Source organism: Myzus persicae, unplaced genomic scaffold (assembly GCF_001856785.1).
Source record: "Myzus persicae strain clone G006 unplaced genomic scaffold, MPER_G0061.0, whole genome shotgun sequence".
Lineage (NCBI taxonomy): Eukaryota > Metazoa > Arthropoda > Insecta > Hemiptera > Aphididae > Myzus > Myzus persicae.
In genome coordinates this window covers 15,132-36,759 of record NW_019100604.1, presented here as the reverse complement: position 1 = coordinate 36,759, position 21,628 = coordinate 15,132, and the positions used below count along the sequence as shown (strand labels likewise).

The 21,628-nt window shown below is 30.7% G+C and overlaps 1 protein-coding gene across 6 annotated transcripts; it reads right to left on the bottom strand.

The window, feature by feature from the left end:
• Positions 1-715: 715 nt before the first annotated feature.
• On the bottom strand, positions 716-20,658 carry LOC111036113 (RING finger protein nhl-1). 6 transcript variants are annotated; one of them, XM_022318016.1, is made up of 14 exons: positions 20,527-20,658; positions 9,297-9,471; positions 8,927-9,205; positions 7,613-8,848; positions 7,376-7,541; positions 7,070-7,300; positions 5,041-5,305; positions 4,588-4,976; positions 3,985-4,233; positions 3,661-3,833; positions 3,445-3,585; positions 3,235-3,375; positions 2,128-2,345; positions 1,055-1,268 (listed from the first exon to the last, which is right to left on the bottom strand). In XM_022318016.1, exons 2-14 carry the CDS (start codon positions 9,429-9,431, stop codon positions 1,055-1,057), a joined length of 3,837 nt encoding a protein of 1,278 aa, XP_022173708.1. In that variant the 5' UTR covers positions 9,432-9,471; positions 20,527-20,658. The 6 variants fall into 6 exon arrangements, with proteins under 6 accessions (XP_022173724.1, XP_022173730.1, XP_022173739.1 ...); XM_022318025.1 differs by lacking the exon at positions 20,527-20,658 and adding an exon at positions 9,829-9,960; XM_022318032.1 differs by lacking the exon at positions 20,527-20,658 and having other exon boundaries at positions 716-1,268; positions 9,297-9,461.
• Positions 20,659-21,628: the final 970 nt, after the last annotated feature.

Genomic DNA, 21,628 nt, shown 5'->3' with positions numbered 1-21,628 from the left:
TACATTTTTAAACTAAAGTTTAGTAATAAAAGTATGTGAAAAATTGTATTGTTATGATGAGTAAGTAAATAGTAATTTACCATTATTAATAATATTATTCTACAATTCATTAAAAATATGTTGAAACTTAAAAATTGTATTATTCACTAATAATTATTACCTTCTTCATTTTTCAGTGCTCCATTATTTATGCAAAATATAGTATCTAAATAAGATTTCCGCATAAAAACTTAAAATTGTTTATATTGAGAACAAATTTTTTGGTCAGATTTAGTTTTTGTGAAATTACAATGAAAAAACTTTAAAACATCCATCTAATTTTAGAAATTAACTAAGAAGTTGTTGCATAATTTTTGAATGAAATAGCCTAATTTGAAATAGTTTCAATTAAAATAATGGTATAATGTAATTCAAACAATTGACTTTTTATTTTTTATTCTCTATAATTAAAGAATTAGTTTTAAATTTTAATTAGTTTAACGTATCTGTGGTGTTTTTTTTATAAATTCTTGGTATCTGATTTGGTTGTGAAAAAATATTTTGGGATTAGTTAAAAAACTATTGTTGGTTAAGAACCAAAACTGATTGATGTAAATAGTAGATAGTATGTAGTTAAATTAAATCAAACTTATTTAAGTAGGTGTTCTTTTACCGAATGCCTAGTTGTTTTTTTTGTTTTAATTTTATTAAAAAAAAAAACATTATTTCCATAAAATAATTTTGTTAATTGCTAGATATATTATTTGACATACATATTTGTAACAAATATAATTCACATTTCATATCCATTGGGTTTGGATTTTGAATGTTATCCTTTTAATTTTTAATATTACTATTCATAGAGTAATTAATTCACAATTTTGTAAGTCATTATATTGTAACAATTCGTTTTGATATATATATTGTATATATAATAAAATAAAAAAAAAACAGTAAAATTCTTCAAATATTAATTTTTAAAGCCATAATATGAAGAAGTTATGATCTAATGTCAATACTATAATTATATACATGATTCGCACTACTTTTACTATGAAGTCAGTAACGCGTGAGATTAGAAAACTTGAACCCTATGATTCTCTCGGTCGCAGACTAATATATTTCCATTGGACATGACAGCGATGCCTTCAAGTCCTTTGAACTCTCCATCACCAGATCCCCAGCAACCGAAAGCCCTCAAAAACGTTGAGTCAGGATGAAAAATTTGTATACGATTGTTACCGGAATCTGCCACCAGTATGTATCCTTGGTCGTCTACAGCTACACCCCTGAAAAGTTATAATTAATAATTATTAAAGTGAAATCATACTAAACTTTTTACTGATTACTGAACGGTTTAATTCTGGAAAAAATATATTGTAAATAGTAAGTACCTACCTATAATTTTCTGTTTGATTACATTAGACATTTTATTTTTATAATATAATATGGGTTAATTAGGTATTTTATAATTGTAATAATTTAATTTTTTGATATAAAAATGGATTAAGATGAAGTCTACAACTATCATATCTAATAAGTTATTAGTAATAACAATTATTGTAATTTGTGGTGGCTGGGCAAGCACGCAAAGTTGTCGATAAGAGTGGTGTTCTGAGTGAATGCTATAGTTAAATGGATGATATACCTAAGTATTGTGCTTTATTGTTATTTGTTATACAAATTATTTTTCGATATTGGTTGAAAGTTAAATTGCATATACTGCATTAGGTTTGTAGGTAATAGGTAGTTATGATTTATGTTAATAATATTTTAGATTTACTAATTTATGATTTAAAAATGGGTTTAACACCGAGTGAGTAGAAACTATGTATCTACCTACCTAGTGGTAGCTAGTGATATCTACCTAAAAGATACCTACAACCTACACATACATTCAGATTCAGTGTGTACAATCTAGTTGTTCAAATTGTTCAATACCTATAATAGAAAATACTACAATGTTAGTAGTATTATACCCATAGTCTGTACTCACTACTCTATAATAATTAATAAAAGTATTACTATGGTAGTAGTTTATATTAGGTAGGTACTTGTATAACAACTAACAAGTATAGGTAATTTACTTATATGGGACTAGGTTAGTGTACCTAAACAATAATTAATAGGAGGAGAAGTGTTACTTACTTGGGGAATTTAAATTGGCCATTTTCTGATCCTTCTGTGCCAAATGAACTGATCACTCTTCCATTAACATCAAAAATTTGAATACGGTGGTTGTTGCAGTCAGAAACGATTACTCTGTTTGTATTCGATACTGCAATGTAATGTGGATGTTCCAGTTGTCCGATTTTATTCCCGTTCGATCCAAATTTACCTACAAATGTTCCATCTGATTGGAACACCTGTTGAATAAAATTACATTTTATTATGATCGTATGTAGAATACCTGAATACTGATAGTAATGATTTCTTGTTACAAAACTGGACTAAAATATATAATAACTATTTTAGTTTTACTCTAATATTAATTATTAATTATCACAATATTAAAACCTTTTTACCTAATCTTTAATAAAGAAAACAACTAGGTAAGAATTTTGTGAACGATTCTATTACCAACATATATTTAAGTTTAACTAATTAGTATTTAGTTGGGTAGGTACCTACCTACTTAATTAACACTGTTGAGCAAGAAAAAAAGTTTACTTTAAAATGTTACTTTGTTAGATAACTAAGTTTTTATAACTTAGAGTAAAAAAATGTAGTATAAATACTCGTGTAGGTACCTTTGTTACTTAACACTTATTATTAGTAATGTGTTAAAAGTTACCGACTTTTTTTTAGAAATGTTTTACTTATTAAACATTTAAACCTAGCTATGATTATTTTTGATAGTTATTATAGACTTATGTATATGTAGGAGGTACCTATATGTACGTTCTTGGTTAGAAATTATTCGTATCTATAGATGGTGAAAACAGTTTCTAAGCCGCCGCTATTGTCGAGGAGGCAATTTGTTAGATTTTACGTAAATATAGAACAAACATTAATTAAGTTTAATACCATACAATTATATAGTTGTAAGAACTGAATTATCTAATAATTACCTAAACAGTAAAAAAGAAAAAAAACTAATTTCAAATATTTAGATTTATTATGAATTCATAAATGTGTAAAGTGCATGTATATTATCACCTATTCGGGCATGCGATTTCCTAGTAAAAATGGTAATTCAATAAAACGGATCATCTGTTAGCATTTTCCAATGAAGTTTTTTCATTTTTTGTTTACCTGGATTCTGTGATTTTCTTTGTCGCAAACGTATATGAACCCAAGGGCATCGGTAGTAATTCCCCAAGGATAATTGAACCGACCGTCACTAGAACCTTGACTTCCGAACGACCTTAAAAATCTTCCAGACGGGTCTAACACCTATAACCAATGAATAATCAAGTTTTTATTAATAATTATGATAATTTCGATTTCGATCATTAAAATTACCTGTATTCTGTGGTTGTACCGATCTGCAATGATATATTGGCCAATACGATTGACGGCCACTCCGGCCAAACAGTCGAATTCACCTTCACTATTTCCATATGACCCAAAGTCTTTAAATATTTTCCCACTGTTATCAAATACCTGTGTACGTAAAATTTCCTCTTGAATTCGGTTTTTATTTTATTTATTATCAAGTAATAATTGGTATATTCGTACTTGGATTCTGTGGTTTGAAGAATCGGCCACAACAATTAGATTGTCTGGACCAACAGCCACGCCTCTGGGCCATGTAAAATATCCGGGCTCGCTCCCCCTACCTCCGATTTTAAATAACAACTGTCGTTTTTGTAGGTATTGAACTCTAGGGGTAGAACCTACGCCCTGCATACCTAAAATAGACACGATAATTCAATATTTAATTTTATAAAATGATTTTAGATTGTTCATTATAATATTGTTTTCTTAAATAAATAGGTACTCCGACGCTATTGATAATAATAATAATATGTATTGATATTACTATGAATTATTATGACACACCTGCTTCGATAATTGTATGGGAGGTGGGGGAGCTGTGCATGTTTTTTTGGTCGTCATCTGAACTGTCAACGTGAGTGGAATTGGAACGTAGTGGTAATCCTAGCGAAAGTCGCCGAGAAGACGAGCTTGACGCTGAACTGGCAGCCGCGTTATCTTTGGCTGCATTTTCTTTACCTCGATTTCCGTATTTGTTTTTGAGATACCTAGCCCATGAGCTTAAAGCCGCGCCGTCTTTTTCTCCTGTTCCTGCTAGCATAGTAAAAACGGTTTGTCGTAAAAAATAAAAAGTATCCATTTTCTCTACGTTAATAATTGTATGTGAATGTGTTATTGATTTCTGAAGGGATCATGGTTCATAATTTTCTATGGCTCTCTAATGATTTTCAAGTAACGCTCTACTAAAATATCCATAGTATAGACTAATGTTCTAGTTGAGGCATGAGTTAGGTATGTATTCTACATCATTGTGTATATTAGGATTGTTACACCATATGTAGGTACATTATATTATTATATTTATAGTAGGACTACGTTGCGATTAGCATGATTAACAGCTATCACGCATGTCTTATGTGTGTATGTTTGTTGTTCGGTCAGTAATACCTGAAGCATTTGTTACAGGCCTATCGGGTGAGGTTTCCCGAGATTTTAAAGCATGACTGGATCGACTTCTGGACAAATCTGAACCATAATGATTTTTAGAATACGGCGAGTATGCAGATGTGTTAGTGTCATCCGGAAGGTCTTCTTCTAGGTTAGCGCTGGTTCTACTCCGTGATAACCCGCCCTTGTCTGATGTGTATTTGTTGTCACTGTTGTAACTCGGTTTGCTAGGATTTTCTTCTTGGATACTTTTAGTTTTTAGGAATCTGCTAGTGAACCTCGGGGCAGGTTCGGTTCGAGTATTGTTCAGGTACTTACTACCACTCGCTGAAGTATCGGCTTCTCTGGGACTCTGATACGATGGTGATTTGTAGCCACTGGTGCCGTATCTGAATATGAAATTAAATCAATAAAATGTTATCTTAAACTTTGGTAATCACTTTATTTACTAACCGTGATCTAGTATAAGATTCGTCTTGGCTAGGTCTCCTTGAGCTGCTGTTACTGCCGCTACCATTATCTCTAGCTTGAGCACTTCTAGCCAGCAATGGACCAATATCCGTTTTTTCCATAGCTTTTGGTGCCGGCGTTTTTGGTTTAGCATCTTCGGAATCTTCGTCTGTATCAGTTTCAGATGATTCGGACGAAGTTTCCGTTTCTTCTTCTTCTTCTTCTTCATCTTCGATTTCTTCTTTTTTTGAAGTACTTTCACTGTTACCTATAATTTGGTATGCATAGAAAAAAATAAATATATTTTAAAAATAAACAAACCACTTTTATAGGTCTTCCTTAAAATCGCTGGTCACAATTTATTTGATTGGTACGTTTCAAAAAATTAAAATACAAAATATTTGTTACAAAGAATAAATTATTTCTAAGTATAATAGTTCAAATCAAGACCATAGCTAGAAAAATATTTAGGGGGGGTTTTGAGTATAAATATGTTATATTATAATATTATATAATAAAATATGAAAATCAAGGCCTTAGCCAGACATTTTTTTTGGGGGGGGGGGTTCTAACATAACTCGATAATCATAAGACTGACCTAGTCTGCGTAACTTTTCAATGTTGTTTCTTTTATATGTACAGTCGTTAAACTAATACTTGTATAATACTTAAAATGTATTTAATATTGTGTTATTTTAAACCAAATGTGTTAGGTAGGTAGGTAACGAGGTATATGCTTTTTGAACACATTAAATACATGTCTCGGATTTTACATCGTCAAACGTAATGTGATATTTGTGATATAATATGAGTATAATATGACCTTAAACATCTTAAAATACCTATGTGCTTTACCTTGACCAAAAACTGAAAAAATTTAACTATCTTAAAAAATTGTTATTATTTATTTGTATTGAAAATTGTAAAGTAATTTATACAGATTTATTAATTATTGAATAATAAATTAATAAAATTAACTAAAATGTACTTGAATCTAGATATTGGTTTCGTGAATTGATAAATAGGTATTTTTTCTTATCTACTCCAAAACCTTTTTTTTTTATTGAAACGTCGAGAGCAAACAAAATGATTTAATGCATATGACTAGGTATTTAAATACTTATATCAATATAGAAGCACCAAGAATTGTGTACAATCTTCAAGAATTTAAAATACTTAAAAAGTATTTTACAAAAATGCAAAAATGTGCAGTATAACATTTTATATACCTATGGAATTTTTAATGTTTGATACAGTAAATGTTTAGGTTAGTTTTTTATTTTTATCGGTATTCTATAATAATTAGGTATAGAATCCGACAGCTGGTTATATGTAGGTATAGGTATTGTCTATAAATAGACGATTAAGTATTAAGAGATGTTACCTATACATATTTTTTTTGAACTTATTGATATTTAATGTTATTATAATAATGAAACTTTATAAGAAATTTTTTTTTAAATTTAAAAGTATAAAAATAAATGTTTGCATAGTCATAATTTAAAAGGGAGCACTTAGAGAGAGTAATATAGATAGTTTCCTGTATTTAATTTGAATTTATACATCTTTGTAATCAGTTTTTAAGGGGACAAAAGCCTGAGATTCATCTGTTCAAAATTAAAACACAATAAATTAAAATTAAAAATATTATTTTAAATCAAAGTACTAAACATATATTTACATTATAAATCCAACTATCATAGTTAAGTAAATTTAATAATAAAAAAGCTGGTTATGGAATACTTTAAGCTACACACAAAATCATATCTATATTTATAGTCTATAGACAATATTATAATAGTTATTTAAATAGTTCATAAGGTATATAATTTTGAACATTGTTATAGTGTAAAATTAGATAAATGTATTCTAAATTGATTGATGTTATACTATTATTAGTTAATAATTAATAATAAAGCAATTTTTTTCAATGATACATTAATACGTGTTGCATTAATACATTATGTATGAGATTTCCATAAGTAAATAAATACACAAATTATCGTAATTGTAAAATATTTAAATGCATTACCCGTGACATTGTAACTTCTAGAGTTTGTTGGTGTTGCTGAATCTCTTTTTGAAGAAACTGAAGAAAATCTAGCTCTTGGAGTTGTACTTCCAGAACTCGAGCTAACTGGCGATTGTTTCACGTCTTCGGACGGATACGTACCTCCAGCGTTTCTACGTACCGGCGTCCCGGGAGTTTCTGAGGATGTACTTTCAGTACTGTCCGATCTAGTCGATTTGAGTCTAGCATTTCCTAAGACCAATAAAAATACTTGCTGTATTAGACGGTTTAAAGTGAATTACAATATTATCTTATAATTTATTATACCTTTTGATGCTAAGTTATCGGATGCAGTGGAAGATCGCCTCGAATCTGCCGTTGCAGCAGACGTGGACGGAGGAAATGTAGTTTTGGCGGGTGTAGGTTTTCTCGGTTCAACTACTTCAACTGAATCTTCTTCAGACTCACTTTCAGATGATTCTTGGGTATCCGTCTATAAATGATATAATATTTAAAAAAAATTATATTTAGGTAATTGTTATTTTATACTTTTATTTATCTTACAGGTAATGGTTCAGGTACAGACGTCTTTCGAGTGCTATCTGCTGGCGTATTAGATGTTGATCTATTGGAATCTCTCGAGTCATCTCTCTTAATTGAACCAACTCTATCCCTTCGTTCTGTATCAGACGATGTAGACGCAGTTTTGTTTTGTCGTTTTATCCTTGCTATTTCATCGTCTTCGCTTAGTTGTCTCTGTGGTGTTTGTTGTGGAGTAACTTTTTTTGGCTGCTGAACTGCAGGTTGAGGTTGGGGTTTAGGTGCGGCATTAGCTTTTTTATCTTTGTTCTCGCTTTCTAACAGCCTTTTCATAACTCTAGGAGAATCATATAATCTAGTGATACCACTCAAGGGACCTTTAGCCACGTCCTCGGTGTCTAAGACACGTTCTCGTTCACGGTGAACAGTATTATTTGTTTCGGAGAAACGCACTGATCTCGAATCCGTATCAGAGTCTGTATTTTCATTCAAGCCATGTCTATTTAGTCTGGATCTAATTCTCGATCTGGCTGAACTTCTATTTTCGTTGTCGTGTGTAGTGTCTGCGTCATAGTCATTTCTATCTCCACGTGAATATCGACTTGGATATCTTTCTCCGAATTTTCTACCACCTAATGGTGAAACTCTTCCGCCGATTTCACCACCTGGTTCGTATGCATTTCTCTCATCTTGTCGGAATTGTGAAGCAAGTCTATGATCACTTTTGGATCGCATAAGGCCTGGGCTCGGAGCTTGAAGAGAATTTGAACTTGCATTAAATGCTTGATGTGGGGCATGAATAGTGAGTTCACCATAACTGGCAACGTGCATAACCAATTGATTTGGATCGTGAGCCATTAAAAATTTCGCCCTTCTGCTGTAATCACCAATTTCTGTTTCAAAATTTCTAATAAATTCTACAGTTTTTAAAAATATTTCTTTGGCATCCATAAGTTCACTGTCTTCCCATTCTACATCATCCGATTGCATATGTTTATCTGCTAGATCACAATTACTCTGTATGTTTGATATTTCAATATCTAAATTTTCTTTAAGATTGCATAAATTTTTTAATTCAGTTGATAAGTATCGATCGATTTCTCCTCTAAGATGCTCAGTACGATCTTTTAAAGCTTTGGCCAATCTTTGATAAATTTCATCTACTTCTTCAGTTACCGAAGTGCAATTTTGTTGCAAGGTCAGCATATTCTTTTCTACACCAGCAAGCATATCTGATAACCTATGTAACGCCCGCCTAACCTGTAAAATAATATTAATTGATGTTTGAAACCTAGAAATTTATATTGTAAACTAAATTAACTTAAACTAAATTTTTACCTGATTATTAATTCTGGCTATTTCTCTCCTTAAAATATCCATATGAGCTCCTTTGCAGTCCGAACACACATCTTTTTCGCAATGAACGCATGGTGTCACGTATGCTTTTTCTGAACACACACCACAGCGTTTCATTATTTGTCCACTTGTTGGATCTGGTAACTCTCCAGTAATTTCTATATGCAGTTCTAAGAAACGCTGTAGAGTTACATTTGTTGGATATCCTTGAACACCATTGTACGGTATTCGATGTTCTGCTCGACATTCTGGGCATTTTACCTGTTATAAAATATTAAATTATTGTTACTATTCAACATATTTGATATTCATACAAATTTATGATAAAAATAAGTATAATATATGTAGTTACTTGTCTTCGGACATAGTCCACTAAACCGTCCATACATGGTTCCATACAAAACGAATGCTGGCATGGTAGCAGTTTTGGATTTCTGTACCTATCCAAACATATTGCGCATGTCAGCAGTTGCTCAAATTGTTCCATTTTGTCTTATCCTTTGAATTGAGTTTTTTTTACTTGTGCGCTATAACAATACAAAATTGAACAAAAATTAATCATTTTAAATTTGAATAATACAATCAAAACTGCTTGTTTAAACAGAATATTAAATACCAGATATAAGACGCATATAATGGTAATATGGGCACCTATAAATAATATTTTTGCTATGATTTTTTCCGCTTTATTGCATATAACAACAATAATAATAATATTATGCAGTGTGTATACTAATGTATTTACTAAATAGTTTTTAATAAATATATTCTATAAACTTTCGGAGTTAAACCTCCTGATCATCCACCCTCTTTGGAATAAAATATACTTATAAACTATACGATAAAATAATAATTTTTATACATGAAAATTGGCCACAAATTACCTCGAAATACTCCAATTTTCAGTACGTAATATTATGATAAAAAGCTTCTGATACAGTTGTTGGTCATCGTATTTTTAGCGTAGCACACGGTACGGTAGCAAATGAGGGACTGAGACTAAGAACATAAAATATTCTGTAGATACGGTTACGAAGTCTCTATAAATAGACATGTTTGCCGAGTGAATCCGATCCTAGCGTTCACCTTGTCGCATCCCGTCGTTAGTCTGTATAAGTTCGTTTACGTGGGCGTTTATTTCAAGACGGAAAAAGCATAAAATGTTTTGCGCAATTTATATTTTTTAATCTCGGATGAACTTGAAGTCTATTTGGAAATCGTATATCTATCACAAAGTACTTGGTTGTGTTGACTATTGATGACGACGTGCTTGTAGCTACTGTGTGAACGCTGCCGATTGCAGTATTTTTGGCAACCATATGCCTTGTGGGTTAGATATATGTAATAATTTTCTGTACTTACTCGCATTAAAAAATTCGAATAATACTGTTGTGTCATTTGAAACTATCAAGGTTTTATGTATGAAAATGAAATAATTCCGTATCCACCGTATCAAATGTATTAGTTTGTAATGCAATAATAATGATAAAGATGAATTGATGGTGATGAAAAAAAAACCATATTTCAAATGGACCAAAAAATAAAATAAAAAGGCAGTACAAAGATTTGAAATTAAAAAAGAACCGTTTTTGCTTCGAAGAATGCATTAGTAATATTTAATAATTTGTTTAGTTGATGAGTCTGTGGGAACTGTCGCAGCTGTTTGTTTGCTCCCAACCCTAGGGGTTTTATTATTGACAACGTCACACCCTGTGTTGCTTTTGTCCTGTTTCGAGTATCATTCCACCTTTTTTTCCAGACGTAATCTTTTAAATTACTATTTACTCCCAATAGCGAAAAAGATACGCGTCTAACATACTTGAAACAAGCGTAGGTACATTTTGATGAGTAATAAGTAAACGTGATAACATCTTAGTCTCTTCAAATATGGTACATTACATTATGGTCTTATATATGTACCTATAAGAGTCTGTATTTGTATGTTATTCGTGATACTTAGGTCACTTTAAATATGCTACTAATTATTTTCCTGTTCAAAAAAAATCCATTAAATATAAACGAATTATTAAATTGTATTTCAAAGAATAAAAGTTAGAAAACCAATTTAAAATATCGATTTTAAATAGCACTTTTAAAAACGTTAAAATTCATCGAGTGTAGTCTTTTTATTTTTAACATAGTATATGAAAACACTGATTTAAAAAAACATTGCACTTTATGGGTGATTTAAAAAGTTTCAAACAAAGTTAAACTTATACGTATATGTTCTGAATAAAATTGTTAAATAGATGGATAAAATTATACTAAAATGTTTAAAATTCAGAGTACCGATTTTTATTTGCTCAGTAATCTCCTGAAAATAAACAATACCTACCTACTAATATTATGGAGTTTCGAGTTTTTATTTTCTTTTTAACACGCGACGATTATATTATTCAAAGTTTTGTTAACACATCACTAATGTAGAATTCACGAAAAAGATATTTATTCATTTCATGAATTTTAATATTAGAGTGTTGTTGAACTGTATACGTAGCAAAGCCAAGAACATTCTTAAGGTTACTTATTTTACAAAAAAAAAAAAAACAGTATTCTTGGAAGCGATATTAAAATAAAAAAAAAGATCAATGCTCTACAACATATATACACCGTTACTGTGCATAAAGTACAAAAGTCAGATGCGTATAGTTCATTAGTCTTAATACAACACATATGGTGCCTATATTCTTATTTCGCGTGTATTGATACTCACTACACGGCTACACATAATAATATATTAAAATATGTTTATTGCGTATACCTATAGTACTTTATAATACAAAACTTACATTAACATGAATACTTTATTTTTACAAAATATTAGTATCCACATGTATGATAATTATAATTACCTACTTTTATGTTTCGTTGTCATGCACTTTTTTCAGTTTAACGAATAAATCCGCTTATTGAGTAAGTACTAAATAATATATATATTATGTACGGAGTAAGCACTACTACATATATTTATTTTTATCTTGTAAATAAAATGACATTTTAACGATACCGTTCGATATGACGGTGAAAATGTGCTCTTGGGAAAACAAGTGAATCGCAAACACGTGTACGACCGTCGACCTTTTTAGCGAATCTAAACTTTTTCTTGGGTATCCACATTATTCTCTAATTCTAAGCATGTGTCGTACTTCGGTTTTCCGTAAAGTATACACCGAATATCTTCTGCACCTGTGTTCGTTTCTCACATAAGATACACTGTTTGGATTTGGTGTAAAATACGAAACGTTCCAGTCACGCGGAATTCAAATCGCGTCTTCAAATTCAGCGTATACAATATGTAGTTGGTAGGTGTAGGTACCTATAGCATTTTTCGTTTTTGCAGTCGCGACGTTTACAAATCATTCGCAGAGAAGTATACGTATCTACACCTTTATCATACATTCATAATTCATAAAATATTCAACATCTAGTATGACGTGCATCTTACATTATTCCATAATATGCTATAGATACCATAACTGATGCGATGGGTGATAATAGTATATTCTAATCGCTTAACCGAAAATATGTTTTTCTTAACTGTAAAAAATAACATTTGTGTGTGGAAGATATTATATATAATGTAACGCAGGGACCTACATCATGGTTTCATTCAAACGAATATTTATAACAACAATTTGTGAGTATCTAGCCCAACTATATCGGTAGGTATAATAGGCACTCAATGAAAACTGTGTAAGATTTCGAATATTACACGATGTGCAAAATAATATTATTACCTATACCTATCAATGGTTTTGTTTTCTGTAATATACAATAACTCACATTCGGTCTAAAATCATGCGATGAATTAGTGAATAGGTACTATATGTTATACCTATAAGCTGTGGTGTGGTGAACTTTTTCAGGGTATAGTCTAATATTTCACCCACCTTGCAGCACCAATAACCCGATAAAGGCGCATTCACGGGCATATAGGTATTTGTAAATTCCTGTCGTAGTTATTGCTAAAATACTATAGTTAATATTAAATCATCACTTATTGGCCATTCTCCATCACCACCCCTTGAAAAACTCAGAGGCCTCTCGATTCTCGATTACCCCCTTCACTACGCTGCTGTATATATATAGACGTTTAAGTGCAGGTACTCTGGTACCTATTATATTATTGAATTTTCCATGTTTATTATCTTAACACACTATACATTAAAAACATTTTTATTTCTTGTTTCAATTGGTTAGCGAATAAAACTTGAACGCGTGACTGTAAAATGCGTATTAAAATTATACATACATATATATAAAAAAAAACCGGAAACTCATATATCACTCTTATAAACGGTTTTATTATCACATACAAAAAGTCCCATTTCCCGTTTCAAGTGAATTCAAATTATTTTGTCATTTCTATAGCTCAAAATGGCATTTAAATAATATTTGAGCCGTCATATTCCCAATGGGTCAGTACAGTAGGGGTTCTATTCCGGATACACCACTAGAGATGGATTTTAGTGTAGCGTTATATGAGTGGTCAAAATAAAATGGGTCACGAGAGTACGAACTGGTACCGCCATGATGACGACCAAAGAAAATTGGCGTCACAACCGGTATACATGGTATTCCCAGTGCAATCAATCTCGGGCCTACAACAAATTGGGAGACACGTTCTGACAGTCACGTGCTACATTACCAGACTCCTGGGAAAAATAAAAAAAGGAGCATTTAATAATGAGAAAGAAAATATTATTCTTTTATGAAAAAAAACTAGCAGAAAACGACATAATGACTGAATATAAAGTTTATTTCTCGGGGTAAAAGAAAACCTTCAATAATTATTCAACATTTCTTCATCAACTATTTTTGCAGCTAAGTATTTTTTTTTATTTGTCACTGAAGTATTCATTGTTTTTCATACGCATGGAACAATTTTTAAGGTAAGTAAATATTAATAAATATTTACCTCTTAACACTAATGCTTGAATTTTCTCCAACGAAATCTCCTTATACTCTGCCGTTGAGTTTATTTTAACTAAATAAATGCATTGTAATAATAATATTTGTATGTTGTGTTTAAGTTTTGGATGTTTTTTAATAATTTAATAACAAATAATGTTAGTTTTGTAAATACGTACAAATGTTTGCAACGAATTAAGTAAAGCATCTTAATATACCTACTTATATAATTAGGTTAACGTTTTGCTCTCCAGAGTGGAGTGAAAACTAACTTATAATTCAAGTCTTTTAGTATTTACTCATTTGAGAAAATTTTTGCCACACTCAGTAGTCGGCACCCCTCTTAAACGCAAGCATAAGCTAGTAAGTACCTACTCTAAAAAGATTTATTGTTGATTAATGTACATAAATTTATTGTTTTGTCCGATACCGTTCAGACTATGCCTATAGGGGCTGTGGCCGCAGATCATTTCAATTTGATTATATACACTATTATGCAGTATATAAATAAATATCGTATAATACTATGTTCATGAAGCGAACATACACAAATCGTATCAATTAACTTGTCAACCGGGGGCGGGCTCGTTTAGCATTGAAACTAATTATACGACCTAAACGATAATATAGTGCCTTACATAAGACATAATTAATTTTCAGTTCAATGTTTTACTGCACTAATCAGTGATCATTTCAACAAATTTAGTTATTAACGTTTTAAAACGTAATTGTTTACAGTGATGGAATTCAAACCCTTGAAATTATATGCAACACCAAGTTTATTTACGCAATTGAACCGTTCGAATTGGAAGCATTCACTTCGAGTAGGTATGTATATATATTATATGAACATTTGCAATTCACGTTTAATATAATATTTGCACAATAATAATAATTTTGTGATTCGTTCATCGTTAACAAGACGTGTCTTGTATGGCATAATATATTATTATCACAATAGTGTACAATACTACCATACCTATAATAATGAACAATCGTTGAATTCGAATAAGATTTGTGGGACGAAATACATACATGCGCATTTAGGTAAACATATTAGTGTATTTTATGTTGGGTTGCACAATTAATCACATTTAATACACAGAGGTACCACTAAAAGTGGTCTAAGTAGATAAAACTTAGCTATTATAACTATCTAGATGGTTACCTAACTGAGTTTTAATTTATTTGTTTGAAAAATTAAATAAATTTTCCTAAATGTTGACATTATTATGTCGTTTGATTAAAAGAGTTTGATCATAGTTAATATTTAATACAACTTACAAGTATATGTACACACTAAGTATTAAATTAAGTCTTACTGAGATAGATAGGTACATAAAATGTTGTCTAAGTAGCTTAAAGAGTTTTAGAAGAAAAGTAAATATTATAGATTTTATAGAAATGAAAAATAAAATAGAAATTTTTTTCATGGTTACTGGTTAGGCCGTGATGGTTCATATACATTTAAAATTATTAGATAGGTAAGTTTATCTATTATATTAGGTATATAGCTACTATGATGTGATTTAATATATTTTGTATGAAAGTTTTACTCCTCGAGGCATTTGAAGAAGATACAAGTATACTTCGAGTAATAACGTTATGTTTACTGGATCAATTATGTATTAAATTAAACAATTAACTCAAATATTTAATGCTATTAAAAAAGTTGATCTTGTTATTTTATAAAATCGAAAATAATTTATAATGCTTAACAAAAAGGTAAAGAAAGACCTTGTAAACTATACATTTTAAAACAATATAATTTAGTGTATCAATGTATAATTTAACAATATAAACACAATGTATCACTATAAAGTCACAATGAAAAAAATGACTAGCACTTTAATAAGTTTTTATTTTTAACTTGTATGTATATCCGTTGATAAAAATAACTAAAATGTAATATGATTTGTTATTTTGAACGATTTGTTAAATCCAAGGTCTAATTAATTACCTATTCGGTGCTCAATCGAATTATTGAAATATTATGAACTTTGGACGGAATAACATTTTTGACCATATTTCAATTGATTAAATGTCTAGTTAAACGTACGCGAATGCGTATGAATCGATAAAAATATAAAAATTATATAGGTAATAAATTCGTTTTTAATAAGAAAAAAAAATTAAAAAACGTTCAGACTTCCAAATGAACTAATTTTTTTTGTTCACCGTGCAAAAGTTAACGAGATCCTTTTGTATTCGTTTACAAAGGTTCGGAGAAATGCTTTTTCCCCGGTTACATGCAAAAATTCATAGAAAATCTCTTCGCCGCACCGCCTGCTCTAACTCGAATTGTTCGCCCACCCCTTTCGCATACATAATATGCGATGGTCGGTGTTTTATAATTAGACGCCTAGGGAAGTTTTAGATAGCAGCCGAGGCTCGAGACCTGGATCGGAGCCAATGTTTATTGTGCGAATTTGGCTTGGACACAAACCGCCTTTGTGTGTCCACCGCGCGACCCTTTAAATATTGTACTGAACATTTTCTCCATCGCACCGTCTCATTCTTTATTTCTTTCTTTTTGGTTTTCACTATGTCACACTCTTTATAGGTGTGTACAAGTTTCCGTTGATTGTGTCTCTTTGTCATAATATAATACAAGATACATAGATCTTCTGACCCATCGTTAGGCTATAAATATATATTATATAACTTATTATTATGGTACGGACGTATGGCGTACCATGTATTTTATTTCAAGTTTTCTTTTGTTGTGGAACAAACACAACAGTTCATTGACGCACACAAACGAGAACTATTACTGTACAATTATTGAGTCTTTATTGTGTGTGCGTGGTTTTTTTAAGTCCATTGCTTTTATTTAATGACTCCTATTTCATATTTGAGTTAATAAAATTCATATCTTGAAAATATGTCATAATTCAATTGTAAACAGGAAAATAATATGTGGATTTGAAGTTTGAATTTATTAAATTAAGTTCATATTTTAAATAAGATAACGATGCAAATAAAACTTCATGTTTGCTTATAACACTGAGTACCCAGTTATTGTAATTTGTTTTATTAAAACTTGTTACATTGATGGTGGTTGTAGTATTATTATATTTACCATCTAACCACAATGCAAATACAGCGGTAAAAGATTTAATTTATAAATAACATAATCTATAATATAATATATTCTACTATAGTTATTCTAGTAATCAAAATAAATAAGAATTATACCTACCTAGCTAATTAGTTATCAAATGTTCAAAATGTGTACCAAGTGCTGTGTACACCGGAAATAGGAACCACATATTATATGTTATATAAATATTGCAGATGCGTAAAAGATTTACCTATATAGTCTATACTTTCTCCAATAGTCCAATCTCAATTTACGTATATTACTGCCGATAAGTCTTGTGTAATCATCAATGTAAAACAATTTAATCTCGTTCCACCGTCAACAATAATAATCTCCCCGGCCTCCATTGTGCTATTATGGGTTTCGTCTCTTTTCTTCCTTTTTTCGTCCTTCGATATCGGTCCCATTCTGTTGGTTTTCAATATATATGCAGATGAACCACCACCGTTGGACCGTGTTTTAATTATGATTGTTTTTATATTGGTTTTAAATCAGTTTAATAGGAACTCCAGCCCCTCTCGCCCTCTGAACTTTTTGTGTTCTTCTTCATCGCCGCAGTTACACTGCAGTCATAGGATTACCTACCTAACCGGCAAGACACTGTTTTCTTATTAAAAACTCCGTTCAATTAGGCTGAACTTAATGTAAGAGACATCCTTTTCATCTCTTCACCCTCAATATGGGTGTTTCCCTCTTTTGCGTTAGATGCGTTTAATGGTGTGTAAAATGTGTAATGGTATCCTGTGACCGTGAAGGAATAAGACAGCGTAGAAGGTGATGGTGTTCGTCTAGGATTCCCGAGGACCGATAATGAAAAACAGTCACCCGGTGAAATACATAAGAGACAACCTTGTGTTTAGAAATCAAGAGGAGTGGAGGAAAACAAAACAACGCTATCAACATCCAGAATTTCAGTCGCGTACACTAAAAGCACTTCATAGGTTACCTACGTACCTAACAAAACTGTAAAATGCTGATTAATTTTTATTACATGCCCAACTTTTTTTAAATTTAGAGAGGCTTTAATTCGGTGGTTCGTGAAATACGAAAATGATGATATTTTTAGCTATAGGCTTTTTAGAAACCTAAATCTTAAATGATTATACAATAATGTATATGTTATAGGGGCAATTACTTAAGTACCCCCGACTTTAATTATAACATTTGGTTTTATCACACAATTGATTTATACATTAGTTATTATATTATATTATAGAAATGCCGATAAATTGAACATTTTCATTTAAGTTTGAATTTACAATTTAAATCAAACACAAAACCATGAAAATATGTATTTATCGAATATGACGTGTGCCTTGTTATAACGTGTGAAAAATGTTATTTCTCTATCACGTTTTTAAGTAATATAAATCGAAAAATAGTAAAAGCATGTATTTAAATTGAAATACCTATACAATATACATACAAGATTTTTTCTTCTAAAGCATCAAGGGAATTTCTAAAGTTTAATAATGGTTTAAATTATTAAAAAGGATATTGCTGTAGAGTAGGTACCTATATAAGAGTTTAATGTAGTTTGTTTTTCAATTACATTGCAATATTTAAATGTGAAAGTGTAAAACATTATTTAAATTATATAGATTTTTCACAACAAAAAAGTTTTTGTTGAGTTGAATTAAATAAATTGTTTTTAAATTTTCTTTTCAAAGGATAAATATTAAATTTAACTGTGTAAATATTTATTGACGTATTGCTATGTTATAAAATAATCAATACAGTCTATAATATTATTAAAATTTAAAATGCAAGATTTTGTAAAAGATTATTTTCTTTATTGTAAAATAGTTTAAAAATGCATTCTGTCACAACTGAAATCATAAATATAAAATATAAAATGTTTATAATATATACCTACTGGTTATATTAACATTTTTATTACAACAATTTTTTTAAAAATGTTTATGGACAAGATATTTATTATTATATTGTCATTTAAAATTAGGATGAGTGCTTTCTAAATTGCTTATAAAATATAGGTATAGTTAGTATGTTGTTACAAAGTAGATATTAGAAAAAATTTTAAAGTTTTTCAATCGTTGAAAATAAAAATTCTTATTCTTGGTTTCGGTTAAAATTTTAGAACACCTATGTTATTTATCTATTCATGATTGTCGGTCAAAAAGATTTAGTTGAAGTATAATAGAACACTGTAATTCCATTCGAACGATCACAATATTTTGATCGATGCGTTTGCAAAGCACTAACGAGTTATGCGCGTTTAATAATGAAGTCTAATGATCATTCACGAAACAATGAAACGTGTATTGTGATTTCAGATACAAAAACACTTTATTATTTGAACTCAATTTCCTAAGGCTGGCCGTGATAACTGAACCATTTAAGTGCCAAAAAGATTTAGTCACGCCTTTTTTAACATGGAATTTTGGCAAATGTTAATGTGCATAAAACCACTAACTCTTTAACTGACTATATTATAATACTCTGTAAATTAAATTAAAAACTGTTCATCAATTTAATGTGTGTACATGAATATAAATTACAGTACTCTTGGTGTCCAATGTACCATACTTTAAATTTACATTAAAAGCCTTTTCAAGTGACTTTATTATAATTTATTCTTACATAAAAATAAATACACAGGTGATGCTCTTTTTTTAATGAAAATACTTAATGGCGGTTATATCTTGGAAAGAAGAATCTGTCATAAATCATAACAGAATGGTCAATATTTTACACATTTGTTTATTACACAAGACTATGACGTAACGTCTACCCATATTATATACAGTTAAATCCAATATTAGATTATGTAAAACTTGATTTAATTTAAACGGATGGATGAAATGATTATTGTCAATATTTGACGTTGAATAGAATGTAATTAGCGAGATATTAATTATATTTTCTGATGAATATTATAGGTACCTACGTCTCATTTTCTATTGTATATCCCGTTCTCGTCGTGTGTTGTACGAAAGTTAAAAAAAAAATATACTGTTTCATTCTGTTTGCCAAATAAATAAATATAAATTAAAAATAGTATCACTATAAAATAATACCGGATATATATATATGTATGTATTATATATGTACATATACATAAATTACATTTTTCGAGGTTTTTTTTTTGACATGTAACTGGACTTTCATACATTTTTTAGTGTATTTATATAAATGATGTTTGTCTTACGGAACGGGTGATGATAATAATAACGATCCACTCGTTAAGGCGTTATACGCAGTGTTTCTCGGATGGAATAAAATACGATAATATTATGTTATTTTTCTGTGCGTTTGTTCTTTACATAATATAGTGTATGGGTAATAATAATATATTATAATAATATGCAGCGAGTAGGTGCCTAAACGTCTGTGGCTGCTACGCGCGGTTGGTATAGTAGTTTATTCTACAGTATAGCGCGTGTTTAACGATCGACGATAACTTTTATAATAATAATAAAAATATGTATCGCGAACTATGTAGTGCAGTATAGTTTTAGTAAAAAATCGGGTTGGTCCAATATGGTATCGTCGTAATATGCACGTCTAGTGCACCCGAGGTATGCGAGATGTGATGATGACTTACCTAGGTGATTTTCGGGTCCATGGCTGCTGCTCAGACGGCGGCGGCCAGGTCGGTCGACGACGGGCCGAATGGAACGCGAACACTGAACGTCATGTCGGGGAACCGCGATTTTTGGCCAACCCAAACGGCGGCCCGGGCTATTTGTATCCCGACATCATTGGCAGATATCCACCTTGGTGCACGCGTACAGAATAAAAAGAAAGACATAATATTGTAACGTAGATACGGGTTGTAAATAGTAAATATACAGCGGACGCAGGTGATGCCCGAAACAATAATAATGATAAAATATATTGTTGCAAACCGTCGGCATCATCGTCCTATCGCTCCCAGGGTCGGCCCATCGCACTAGAACGCGTGTACCTATGGTATATTTTGCGCATTAAAAAAAAAAAGCCAAAATGCGCAGAGCACGTGTATAATTGTGTACACCCTACATGGTGGGAAGGGTGCACTGCCTTTCCCGTTTTCTCGTATAATGTATAGGTACACGTCTTGACAATTGAAAACGGCAAATACTGTGGCCCACTCTGTATAATCGCGTTATAGCCATAATATTATGATATAACGTATATATTATTATAAACGCAAATAAATTAAATGCGTACACAATTTTTTTTAATAATACCATTGCGAAAAGGACAACTCTCATCCCAAAATATAATATAATAATGTACCTAATATACGCGAACACGTGCTGTAGCATAATATTATTATATCTAATACGTCTCGCGGTACATGACGGTTGCGTAACCTCCAGGTTATGACCAACGGCGAAATATTTTTAATTTACTTACTATCACTAGAAACATTGTGTAGATAAAAATATAACGCGGAAAATAATATAATATAGAGAGCAACTCTGAGCAAGTATAAAGGTTTTGTGAGTATATTNCGTTGTTCACGTATATTTACTCTCTCAGTCTTTAAAATATTTTTACAAGTGTTTATTTCTCTGCGTTTTAAACATTATTCACACCGTACGTTTCGTGTTTTTATTTCGCTATTACTTTACGTAAAAATGTATAAGTGTGATCAGTGCCCGTCAGTTTTCTCCGCAAAACGTAATTTTATCGCTCACCAAATGAAGCATGCAGGTGTA

Coding starts and splice junctions, on each gene's coding strand:
- LOC111036113 (XM_022318016.1), bottom strand. CDS start 9,431: ATGGAACAATTTGAGCAACTGCTGACATGCGCAATATGTTTGGATAGG. Junction 3,586..3,660: donor CTTCAAACCACAGAATCCAA/GTACGAATATAC, acceptor TTACGTACACAG/GTATTTGATAACAGTGGGAA. Junction 2,346..3,234: donor AAGAAAATCACAGAATCCAG/GTAAACAAAAAA, acceptor TTTATTCAACAG/GTGTTCCAATCAGATGGAAC.